General features: G+C 37.7%; 1 protein-coding gene across 2 annotated transcripts; it reads left to right on the forward strand.

Annotated features, from left to right (window-relative positions):
* The first annotated feature begins 1,754 nt into the window (after positions 1-1,754).
* On the forward strand, positions 1,755-12,686 carry unm_hu7912 (un-named hu7912). 2 transcript variants are annotated; one of them, XM_043246740.1, is made up of 3 exons: positions 1,755-1,963; positions 7,975-11,187; positions 11,718-12,686. In XM_043246740.1, the coding sequence occupies exons 2-3, from the start codon at positions 8,017-8,019 to the stop codon at positions 11,736-11,738; spliced, it is 3,192 nt and encodes a 1,063-aa protein (XP_043102675.1). In that variant the 5' UTR covers positions 1,755-1,963; positions 7,975-8,016; the 3' UTR covers positions 11,739-12,686. The 2 variants fall into 2 exon arrangements, with proteins under 2 accessions (XP_043102675.1, XP_043102674.1); XM_043246739.1 differs by having other exon boundaries at positions 7,975-12,686.
* The last annotated feature ends 1,117 nt before the right edge of the window (positions 12,687-13,803 follow it).

Here is a 13,803-nt window from a genome sequence, read left to right on the forward strand (position 1 = left end):
GTTAAAGGTCTTCATGAATTATATAGAAACAAAATTAACAGTAAATGTATTGCCTAAATCTGTATAAATTCTCTTATAAAAATCTCTGCTAATATATTTGCTTACATGTTTTACAATATTTTACATTAAAATTACATGCAACATCTTTAATATTGTTTTATATTGTATCAAGGTTTATTAACCATCTATCAGACTTATAAATAACATTTTTATATACCATTTTAATATAATTTTTATTTTAGTTCACATGGCACTCTCCCCTATTCTCCTCTTTTATTAAAATAAAATAGAATAACGGTGAGGCTGTGTTTTCATAGTACTCACCCGTAAAGACAGAGAAAATAGAAGAAAGAAGCCTTGAGACAAAGAACAGAAGCTGAGTCACACCTCAGCAAACAAATGCAATAGAGACCAGGGGGAAAATAGATAATAAGACACAAAACAATAACATGTCAGCTGTCAGCAGTGTTTTGCACTGTAATGGCAATGACAGACTGGGAAAATAGTGTTCATCAAATACATTTTTCATTGCATTAGGAAGGAATGCAATTGCTCCAGTGAGAACAGTTCACCACATTACAAGCCTGTCAGTAATTTTAAAGTTGTAGGATGTACACAAGCAAAATATAAAACGATTAAAGCTTCACTCTGTGGTAGTCAAACAGCTGGATTTATGGCTACAATAATGCTATTTAATTGACCAACAAGCCTGGTCTTGTATGGCTTGCTCTCATGGCTCACAGCAAATGTGCTCAGGATTGTAGTAAGCTGGTGTCAGTGCGCCACGGCATTCAGTATATGTTAACAGAGCATGCTTCTCTTGTCTTTATTGATTAAACAGCACACAAAATCAGCCATTGATTAAACTAATGCAGGCATAAATGCCATCTATGTCTCACTCGATCCCTTAAGCTATAGCTACTTTACTATTGTGCACTTCCGTTTTTAAGCCAGTTAAATTAAATTAAATTAAAAAAGTTCTATTCTTAGGGTGGAAGGAAATGCTGAGGTTAGTTTACCCAATGAAATCATTATTATGGGATAGGTCATTCTCAAAAAAATAATAAAAAGTGAATTTCAAGTGTTCTGTTTTGTTCGTTAAACATTATTACATATGTAAAATTATTACATTATTAATAATTAAATTCGTTATTTCAGTAAAAATATTAATTATTCAATATTATTCAATCATTAATTATTCAAAATGATTAATGATTAAGTTCACATAAACACTGAACAGTGCGGCTCCAACAACACATGAGAAAATAAATTAAAGTGAATTACAAACTTCAATGTAGTGGAAAAAGAGGTGCAACTTTGACCTTGGAGGTACTTTTTTACAACATTTATATATATATATATATATATATATATATATATATATATATATATATATATATATATATATATATATATTTTTTTTTTTTATTTATTTAAATAGAGGATCATATGACAGAGGCAAAGATTCTTTAAAAAATATTAATAATTGATCTCAACATGAGGGAAATGAATTAATTAATTAATTAACTAATTAATATATATATAATAAAAACCGTCTTCTCGAAATGGATATGGACTGGAGCCCACCAGCAAGACATGACACCTTCATAATTAAAATCACATCTCAAAGCTGTGCCATCGCATATGCCTATTCAGCATGAGATTCGTGCTCCTCACAAACACACGCGCGAGCGCGCAGCCAGGCAGGGTTCAAGCGCGCACCCAAAGTCGCACGCATGCGCGGTCACTCTGCATCTCACGCAAGAAACGCAACGCGCGAGGGATGCGGTCACACCCCCTCGTCTTGTCTCAGTACGCCCCCGAGACCAGTGGGCGAACAACAATACTTAAGGAGTTGGAAGCAGCCCACCTTACAGCATCTAATATGATACGGAGACCACATAATCTCCAAACGAACAGTCAGGTGATAGCATCCCGAGGATCTTAACTATGGACGAAGACGGTAAGATAAATGCGCACACTCCCAAAAGCTTGAAATACACTGGAAAAACTAAACTTTTGTCTCAGAAAGAATTAGTGAGACCGCAGTGGTCTCAGTAAGACCGATACGGCCGCGGTAGCTTTGACTCTAAATGATGTATGTTGCGCCGAAAGACATTAGGTCATTTTACGAGAGATGCTGGGGAGTGCGGGGCTCGTGCCGCAGCAATAAACGAGAACAAAGTGTGCTTTTGTGTTACATTTTGGTGCGACGGGCAGAGGTTTCGTTTTCCTGCTGCACTTTCGCAAGCAAAAGCACGAAATGTTCAATGTTTTGTCAGATTCACTGACGACCTTATTAGAGACGGAGGGGGATGTTGATACTACACGGCACGCATCGTGGCGACCTTGTAAATCGGGCTGCTTTGTAATTGTGTAGGTTGTGCACAGTTGACTTTGTGGTTTTGCTGGGTATCCAGGCGACAGGGCATGTGGTATGTGTGCTTGTCCGGAGAAGGTTTAGGGAGGAGTAAGTTTACTACGCATTTACGGGCAAACGAGGCTTTACATTTAACAGTAGGGCTTACTTTTGGGAAGTTGACAAATCCTGCGCTTTAGCATGTTCTGTTTCATCTAAAGCCGTCGGTGAACGTTATAACCGTTTGCTCACGTGTCGTTTTTACAGCGCCTTATTAATTGAGAGACTATATGGAATAATTATGGTGCTGGAAAAATGAATTTGCAAGCCATGACACGATTTAAAGTGAGCAGTGATGTATACTGTTTAACCTAAAATCTTAAAAACAGGATTACCAGCATGTTATGCGTCAACTACCCAGCAGCACAGATGTTTGAGTGGATTATCAAAGAGATCGGGACATTAAAATTATACTCTGCTTGGAATCAAAGACATGGTTAAATGCTTAACTTGTTTATATACATATTTAAAATAACTTACATGCTAAAAACTAACATAAGAGTCATTTTGTACACTGCAGCAATAGGGCTGCACCTGTTGTTCTATAAATTACTGTAGCACTTTTCTGCAAGCCAAACTGGAAACTGAATAAAATGTTTTCTTCATTGCGTTTTAGACAGCACAACAGCTGACGACATAGCGCCTTAATCCTGAAATGTTAAGGACAGTCACCCCCTCAAGCGTTGAATGGATTGTGTGATTGTTATTATTGATTTAGCTTAATAAAAATAAGACATTTTTTTTACATTAACCATGTAAAACGGTCTCATTTCATATAAAATGATGGAGTGCCCCCAGTTGGTGCACATCACGACTCTGTAAATGTATAATCCAAAAAATATTAAAAACACACACTTAAATGATCTGTATTTGGTGTTTTAACAGGTCCTATAATTTCATCTCATATGCCTCCGAATTAGCCTCAGGCAAAAATGATTATAATGGCAGCAATCTAGTTTAATTGCACAGTCTAAGAGGAAAATAAATGCGCAATTTAAAGTGACAGTTAATGTGCTGAATGCAGACATTATGTTTACAGTTGAAAAGAGAACTGGAGAAAAACCTTTAGTTTCCGCTTAGTTTGTCTCGTGACCTTATAAACTAGAGACTTTAAGACAGATATGATTTATAGGTTGGTATAATTGCTTGGACGTTCAGTTCCTCTAAGAATCCTTTGAGCTTTCTTGTTGGAAAAGAAAAGAAATTTCACCTCCAAATCTCCAAAGTCTACAGAATCATCCAGCTGGGCTGCTTTCACTGAGATACTCAGATGCATCTTTCTCGTTATCCATTGTGTCCAAATATAGCCTCTATGCCTCATATCCGGCCAGAAAAAAAAACCACTGCAAGCTTGTTTGAGGAATGGGTTGTGTATTTAAGGAGATAGGCATCATTTGAGATTAAGCACTACTGCTAACACTATCTGTTGTCTTGGAGTCAGAATGTAGCTTGAAGATATTTTAGCGTTACTCACAATGTCTGTAACTGACCCGTCATATCCAGTGAACACAAATGATTCACTTCAGATGTGATTCTGCATTATTTTTGCATCATCGATTTGAGTATCATTCATCAAAATGATGTCTTTGGAGCAAGTAGCGGTTGTTTCACAATTTGTGTCAGTAGATTCTGTTCTTCTCGTGACTCACTGGAAGACAAGCCACGCTGCAGAAAAATGACTCAAAACTTCAGACAGCGGCAGAAATTTGGAAGAATTATTGAAGGTAAAAATTGATCACAGTAGTCGTTAATCGAAAGGTCAGCGAACATGTCAAACTAGCCACAGATTTTGGCCTAGGATCAAAAGAATCTTATAGGATTTGCAAATGGTGCCCTAATTGTACAGTGTGCACCCAGCTTTACCTGAAGGTCAGATCATATTTCACGATCAGTTTTACGATGAACTTGAATGCCTTCTCGCGCAAATATATGTGCATACTTCCTATAAGTGGTTGTTTTGGAGATTGAATGCTGGTTGAGAAGTGAGAGGAAGATAGTCTTGGCAGACTGTGATGGAAGTGTCAGACAGGTGGTGATTGACTGTGCTAGAGCAGATAGGTACTGGCTCTGCTGCTAGCTGTGAAAACTCCTGCCGATCAGCCACCTTGCATAAAGCAAGAAAGGGATTATTAACATCCACCTTGCCCAAGATGGACGCGTTTTGCTTTGTAATGTTTTAATCTAAGAGAAAAATAACGTTGCCCTCAAAACTCTCTCTTGCTCTATTTTCTGTCCTCATTATATTTCTATTTGTGGAACTTTCCTTTTAAATAATTGCGCCCTTCTAAATTATTGCTAAATGCTGGTTAGATGGGTAAAAAGCATTTGCTGACCAAAGGAAATATCTTTTTATTCTTGGTGATTCAGTGTAATCTAATACTGTACAGAGAGGTGGGTCAAATAGGGGTGATACAATAATGTTTTATTTCATTATATGTGTTATGTTGACCTAATTTGCATTAACGCCAAGCTTATCAGCACCGGCTTTTATGTTACTCATCTTTTTGTGACCTACAGTGTTAAGAGCTAAGGAGACGGACTGTGAGAGATGGTGGGTAGATATTAGCTCACCAAAAGGACACTTATACCCTTAGTCAGCTAGAAACAGAACCAGTGAAAACGGCAGCCCAAAGGAACCTGATTCGTAAGCATTTGCCATGAGTGACAGTGTTTTATAAATAGCTTTTAAAATGTGCGATTCAGCTCTCTTTAACAATTGGTAAATGGAGCAGTCCTAACGACATTTAAGATTCTGAGACACAAAGTAGTTATGGGTTATCAGCCAAACACATGGTGCCGTTCACCTCTGGCTGCAGAGACACTGGAGGAAACGCTTCCAAAAGTAGATGAAGTGCTTAGTGCACTTTAAAGTGCAATTTTTGTTTGTGCCCTGAAAATTGTTCCCAGCAGACATGTAATACAATAGTCGTGGAAGTCATCTAGTCCCAGCTGCATCAATCACAGAGCTGCAGCAGATCTGATCTGAGCTCCGCAGGAGTTTTATTACCCTTTATGTCCAAGTGGTACTAATGTCTACCTGAGATCTTCTGAGATGAGGAGTTACCAGTATCAGCAGATATTGTGACTCGGCCCATCCCGTAGGATACACAAAAATTGCTAAATATGCACGTCAGTTAATGTTAATATTTATTTTTTGGATATAGTGCAGAAATAATTTTAAATAAAGATTCAATATCAAAAATTAGGCCTACTAGTTATACTGTGTCACTTATAGAATGCCCATTAATGGTTAAACTGATAATCACAATTATTTTGCGCCAAAATAATTACATTTAATTTAAAAGACATTAATTTATTTGGACGTTTCCTCCGAATGATCAAAAATCAAAAGATATACTTTTCTCTTTTACTTCATCTAGTTTCCTGACGTATTTCTCACATAAATGATTTATACATTATGAAAACTGGTGCAACAAGAAGCTTCTCTCAAACATAAATTTGTAAAATTCCTTGTATTCAATTCAATTTTTTCTTTAAAACAATGTATTGCGCAAATACATACATATATTTCGCAAATAATATAGATGTATAGATATAGAATATAGATGAGATTCATGTTTAGATTTATTACAATCCATCCTTGATGTTTGCATGCAGATTTAAATTGCCAGGGCAGGCTGAAAATATAACTATTTAAGGAAAGAAAAACTTTGATTGGGGATTTAGACTCTTAAAATTTGGCATCCGCCAGCATGAAAGTTTGAAGAGTATTGTTACTAATGCAAATGTCAAATGAAAATGAAACCCTTTCATGATAAATAACCAGTGGGCAAATATCACAGACAATTATGTTTAATTAAGCAAGAGAAGCTGAAATCGTGAACAAGATTAAAATACAATTTACCGTACATCCTCTGGCACTGGAGCGTTTTTACTGTGCTTTTACTTTGCCCTGCAAAGTATGACATATTTGGTTTAATAATGTTATTGCATAAAACATTTACAGTGCAAGAATATGTTCAAAAGCTAAGAATCCAGTTCTATTGTAAATGAATCTAGAAAAAAAGAGTGAAGGTGTGAGTGTGAGTGTGAGTGAGTATGTGTATGTGTGTGTGTGTGTGTGTGTGTGTGTGTGTTTTGCTTGTGCTTGTGTGTTTAGACTGCTCGTCGGTCCTCTCTCAGCAGGATGAACAGATGGTTTTCAGGGTTGGCTGAAAGGAGGTAGCCAGTAAAGTGGGGCTCCTACTGTCACTTAAAGAATCCCTGAAAAGTCAAACATTTTACCTCAAAATTAGCTCCTATCATTTGCTAATGTTGCACAGCTGTTTTACTGTATATCAAGAGAAATAGGCAACCCAATTCAATAACATCTATATTATGTAAACACAATTTAATTTGCATAGCCATGATGCAAAGCTTTGAGCCTAAAAAACAGTGCACAGATAGACATGTGCCGACATTTTGCTGTCTGCAGGATAAATAACAAGTTATATAATTTGACCACTGGTAAACATTCAGTGAAAAAGAAATGTGTAATTGAACAGTGTCACACACAGAAACAGGGTTTAGACAAACACAATCAGAATCATTCTTTGTTCAGAAATGCAAATATTTCATAGGACAACGGAAGCTAGGCTCAAGAGAGCAAAGTACTGAGGAACAGTGAAAATCAGAGCAAGCATAAATATAGAATGTGCACACATGCATTACTTGCACAGTTCTTATGTGTTTCTAAGCAATCTTAGGCACAGCTGAATTCTGAATTCTGGGATCAGAACAGATTGTCTTCATTCAAAATGAGCAATGTGCAATAACTCTCTTGTATATGGTAAAACAACCATCTGACATTTGCTAGTTTATATGCTCCCCTTTTTTTAACCTTATTTCCAGTCTATTCATTTTATTTCCCCATAGACCAGAGTGGCATTATTATTAATGGGCAGGAGTAAGGCTGTTGCAGTAGGATGCGGTAAAATGTATTTTTTGTTGCAAGAAAAAAATTACATTGATAGAAATGAATCATTACATTTGAAAGACTTATTATGTGCAAAACATGGAGATCGCAAATATATAATTATGCTGTTATATGTTTAAATACGTAAAAAAAAACTTTAACAACTTCAGTAATCTAATTGGTATGTGAATCAGAAAACTTTTTTTCCCCTCTCACAGAGCTTAGAGATAAAGAGGGGAAAATTGAATTTGTTCTGTCCTTGTACACTAATTTATTCTTCTGAGACGCTGCAAGGCCTCCATCTTCATAATTAATTCAGATTTTCAATTCAGTGTTGTTTTATTTGTTTAGCATTCTGCAATTTCTCTGCACAGACTGATGTTTATGCATGATATGACATTTAACAGAAGGATAACATTTACATTGATTCTGAATGTGAAGATATTCAAAGATTTTTCACTGAACTTCGAAAATGACTATACTACCAAAATAAGTATTATTGTAGCTATACAAATATACATCTTTAGACATATATGGTACATGCATTAAATAAGTTTGACATGTTCTATATCTACTTTCTCTAACATGTCTTAGTGCCATGACATGTATAACTAATAATGCCTTTTTTTATTCTCTCTAGGAGATACCAGCTGAAGGGGGAAATAACGGGGGTCCATTTAAGATGACACGGACAGATCCCCCTGACATATTAACATCAACTTTGTATCAAGACATAAAAATTGGCCCCAACTGTGGGCTCTCAAAGTATTCTGGATCTTCTAAGCAATGTGATTCCCAAATGGTTGGCCCACTGGATCAAAACTTTGAAACCATTAACAAAAGACACTGCCGTAGCTTTGACTTCATTGAGTCACTGGATGACCCAAAGGACATTTCCTTGTCAATGGAGTATCCTTACAGGTCTGATCAGCAAACAGTAAGTAAGGATACAGTCTGGAATGGCATTGGTCAGCAGGGACACTTACGTTTTTCCTCACCCGATCTCTTCAACTCAAGATTCTCCCATCAACAAATCAGCACAGACAAAAGCAACGAGGCAGCAAGGACTAGTATTCATGGCAAGCCTCGCTCAAAAAGTGCTCCAAGGGTTCGAGCCACCCTGACCCCTGTACCCATCACAGTCTCTCCAACTGCAACCACGAGGCGTCGGTCTCCGGTGGACCCCCAGAAGAGATCTGAAAGTTTACCAAATCGAGAAGCCTCCCATTCTACCAGGGCTTTAGTTAACGAGGTTCATCCAATCAAGTTACAACCCCACACACCCCTCTATGTTTCTGATTGTTTTGAGGAAAGCGGACAGGAGAAACAAGCTAACACTCCCCACGTCCGGTGTCGTGTTGATATTAAGCCAGACGCCTCGGTTCTCCAGCACACTGCACGGAAGATGCCTAATCACAGAAGTAATGTTCCCTGGCAGCATTCCTCAACATCAGGGATCAGAACCTCATTTCCAAGTCAGTTATCCACCTCTAGAACGCCTACTCCCAGTGAGTGTTACAACATGGACTACAGGCAAGCATATCAATATCCCAACAGCTTGTCCGGTAGTTACATTCAATCTGGAGAGATTCCTTTTGGAAGGACTTCTCCTAGAGACCCAAGGGAGTACAGAACCTTGTCTAATCCCAACATCCCTACCAAGTTCTTCTACACGGATGATCCCTGCAGGTATCCAGTTCACCCACCCAGTAGGACATATATTCAGGATGACCAGTACAGCATTAACAGCAGCAACAGCCAAAATCCATCCATTAGTAGTCAGTATGTACTTGACCCAAGGACTCGCTGGGTTCATACCTTGCCTGTGCGTTCATACTATGCAGATTCCCACCGCGAACCCTTGGATCCGTTTTATGGTAGACCGTATTCAGTGAGTGAGCCTGGACCATATTTCATATCCACCCCTCAGAGTGAAACATACTTTCAGGAGGATCCAAGAGCATATGCTTTTCCTTCTGAGCCCTCAAAGATGTTTTATACACGGCCTTGCCAGCACCCAGCAGATTTACACATTCCTATGAGAGCGTATCATACGGAGGGCCGGCGGCGGCCACGTATGTCCCAGGTCTTTTCAGATGACTGGAACCGGTCAAGCATTGCTACATATTCCAGTCAGTACGCATCCTCACAGGCCACTCCTCAGCGAGTGCCATCGATAAGCCCTTGGTATCCCAATGACTTTGCTGAGCCAAGTCGTTTAGGAGCAGATGTCCGGAACTACTCAAAATCCTGGGACAATATTATTATCCCTCATATGGACAGAGAGCATGGCGTTTCACGAGGCAGGAGCTATGAGAACCTTCTCAATCACGGAAGACCAGGAGTTCCTTCGAATAACAATCAACAACCGGTTATCGTGAACCTTTCTAGTTCGCCGAGACGGTACGCAGCCTTGTCCCTCTCTGAAAACTGTCTAGAAAAGTGTGCTGGTGACAGACAAAACAGTGCAAAGAGCCAATGGTTTGTAACCCCAGAGATTACAATTACTGACAATGACATTCGTGCAGCAAATAGCAACAAGAGAGATGCGGGAACTAGCAGCTGGAATACGCAAAACACAGGGCGATGTCAAACTGCAAACTTGCACAATTCACAGAGACCAGCAAACCCACCAGAATCCACAGAGAGAAAGAACACTAATTACTCCCTTCAGCAAAGCCTCGAACAGCTTGATGAGCTGCTAGCCGACCTAGTCATTGATTACAAGCCTCAAAATAGCAGGAGACCAAGTACAGATCTGATAGACCAGCTCAAACAATTGATTCAAGATGACGAGACCAAAGAAGGGAAGCGGGATGTAGATCAAGAGGATTCAGGACTCTTGAACACACAAACAGACTCTTCAAAGACCAGCCCAGACACATTTAAAGACCCAGACAGTGGTTGTGAAGGTTTTCAGAGGAGTGTTGAGGATGTCTCTCTGAACCATATTGCAGATGAGGATGACACTATGGTGTGCTCCAACAGGAAATGCTTACGCAAAGACAGTACATTCAATGCTTGCTTGTACTTCAAGTCCTGCCACAGCTGTTACACCTACTACTGTTCCCGAAACTGCAGACGAGAAGACTGGGACACGCATAAAGAGACCTGTCTTTATGGCCGCATTAGTAGTGTTTGCAGACACATTCTAAAACACTGTCGAGAGAACTCTGACATTCATAAATCTTTTTCACGCATTGCGAGGGTAGGCTATCTTTCCCGAGGGAGAGGAGTTCTGTTCTTGGGTTTTCCAAACCCTGGGTGTGCAGATAACTTCATTCAAGTTGGTCTTGACAGCCTTACCATCTCTCCAACATACCTGTCCCTTCGAGAGTTAGACAGTTTCAAAGACAACCTTGGGCAATACTGCAAAGAGTTGCAGAATGCAGGCAAGGAATACGACCCCACTGAATGTTTTCTCCTGAATGTATCCATTGCTGTTGGAGACCTAGTGCCTAAAATTCCTTCACCCAAATTACAAATGCCAACAGTTCGCAAGTATGCCAAGGTCTCATTGGCCTCCTCAAGCCCAGATAAGAAAATCTTTAAGAAAGAATGTGAAATGGAGACTCTGATTCTCACCCCACCCCCAGGGACCTCTGACATTGACAAGGAGGGCCAAGAAGGCAGGAAAGCAAGAGAGATTTGCTTCATTAATATTCAAAGAGAGCTTCGTACCCGGGGTGTATTCCTTCGCCATGAGTTTCCACAAATATACAACCAGCTTTGTGAGTTTGTTGAGAGCAACAAGAGGTTCACTCCCACCACCATCTATCCTATTGATAAGAGAACCGGAAAGCAGTTCATGTGTATGATCATGGCAGCGTCTGAACCAAGGATGCTTGATTGGGTTGGTGCACCACACCTTCTAGATGACATTATATAATCCTATGCATCCAGTATTATCCAGCTTTTGCTATACAAAATACAACTTAAATGACTAATGTTTTTAGATATGTATTTTAATAGACTATATTTATTGTTTTTTTCCATCTGGCACTAAAAACTAAAATTAATACAAGTTGCTTATGGGATAAAAAGCTATGTACAGTACTTATTATAAGATATGAGCACATATGCTTTGTCATAAAATCTGTTTCCTCAGAATCAGAAGCTTTTTTTATATTTGGAACTAAATCCGTCTGCATTATGGATATTAAATACGGTTAAATTGTGCTAAATGGAGCTGAGAGCACTGCACTCTTTTAGGCATAGCTTAAAATAATGAAGTAAGATAATAAATAATAAAGTATTTAATAAACACAGGGAGTGGAGGATGTGTAAAACTTTGTGAATGACAGATGTTCGAGTTCTGTGGAAGTTGCTGAACTTTCTGTGAATTTTGTGTGGGCCTGCTTATAACTATATTTCTTGTGCTAGTGTGTTGCAGTGAGGATATAACAACTAGGAACCTTTGGAGAACCTCTGGAAAAAGTCTCATTTTCTCTTGCAATACAATATTGTCTAAAAGTCATTGTCTTTAGCCCCTTGAGAGGATAAAAATGCACTTGCATGGAGAATGCATGCTGGCAAGGAAAATGCAAATTCACTTAAAATTTTGCAATGGTTTGTCCGTTCTTTACAATAAACTATAGTCAGATCAGTACGGCAGACAAAAGCATATGTCAGATACATTTTTATAGACAAGTCAAATAAACTGCTTGGAAGATTTCACTGTATTATAAATGGCAACTGCTTTCTGTATTGTATTCATGGAGTACTATATCTATTCACATGGTTAAATTGGCTGAAATGTAACTTCTAACTTTACATGACAAGAAAACATTTGTCTTTGAGTTATACACATTTTCATCACATACAAATAAGATTACTTACAAATTTTATTCATCTGACATAAAAAAAATCTGTATTATTTGAGTGGTTTTATTTTTTCATGGTATTGTAAAGTTTTGATGATCTCATTGTATTTCAGTTGAAACATTTATTAAAATATTGTGTTAAAAATTATAAACATGTATATAAATTATGCTAGTCTTATTTAGATCATTTATAATGACTGACAAAACTTAGATGCCTATATTTAAAATGTAATATTTCAATAGAAAAATATAAAAATTGAAAAAGTTTTAATCAAGATTGTGTTAGATATAGCACTTTATTAAATTGCTGAGGGAAAACATTTATAAACAGACCACTTAGATAATGTAGTGAACAGCATGCACACGACGAACCTTACAGCGATTAAAAGATAGTGTTACTGTGTTTATTTCTGTTGTCACTTTTTATGCCATTATTTATTTATTTACACTGTTCATTACCTGTTGTGTTCTGTTGAGAAGTGTTGCTTTATTTCTGTACTATGGTCAATAAATGAAACACCCCAAAGTTCCTAATGGCTCATGGATTTTACTGATAATTCTACATAACAAATATCAACAGAAAAGTCAATGCATCTTACAGGAATGCGTTTTTTAAGTACAGAGAGACTAAAAACTGTTCTTTTTCAACTTTTTAATGGCTGACTGCAGCCTTTACTAAGTATAAACAGTATTACAGTATAACAGTATTACAGTTTTGTTAGTTTTTTCCCCTTTTTCGACTGTCATTGCTATAAAAAGGTCAGGATTTAAGTACATAAAGACTAAATCATGACAAGGTGAACACATAGACTATACAAGACCATAACTGAATCTTGGCTCTTCATAGCCTACACCTTTTTTTCTCCAAAAATGATTGTGTGCCCCTGGACCTTTGGGCCTGCAGAATGTTCCACATGACACCACCAACAACTCTCTTCATATATAAATGCATATAATATCGCCTTTTAAATATATTTTAAGTGAAACGGATGTGCCTTAACGATTTATCTACAGCGCAAAACCGGCCATGCAAACCTATTAAGATCTAACAGCTAGACAAGCGCGTGAAATAAATGTCTCTAATAAAATAAATATTACTGCAGCGACACCTGCTGGTAAATATAACTAAGCGCATGAAATGAAGGCGTTCACTATTACCAGCCGTCATTTTTAGTTATTGACGCACTTATGTCAGCGTTGTTTCTAGTCACGTGATCGCTGAAAAACACTACCTGCATACGTTTTTATAACATTATTACTGAACACTATAAATTGCCACAAGTGTACATTTAAAGTGGCAAATGTAGTTGAATTCCTAACAGACTATCAAAAAACACAGATGACCTCCTTACAATTCAAAGTGACATATTTCACCAAGCAGCTTATTTCCATTTAGCTACATTTTTTTTATTGTATTCCTATAAAACAAGCAAAATGGTATTCTGAAGCTGAACCCTTGCTAGTCCTAATATGCATTCAGATATTCACACCTATGCATTTTGCATTATATATATTTTATATATATATATATTATATATATTTTTTTCAGTTCTCTCCATAGTTTTGAATTGTTCTCGTACATATAATACTTGAAGTCTGGATCAATGCCTTAAACTATTGACATGATCCAATAAAAGTCCTGATAG

This window comes from Puntigrus tetrazona, chromosome 8 (genome assembly GCF_018831695.1).
Source record: "Puntigrus tetrazona isolate hp1 chromosome 8, ASM1883169v1, whole genome shotgun sequence".
In the NCBI taxonomy this organism is placed as follows: Eukaryota; Metazoa; Chordata; class Actinopteri; order Cypriniformes; family Cyprinidae; genus Puntigrus; species Puntigrus tetrazona.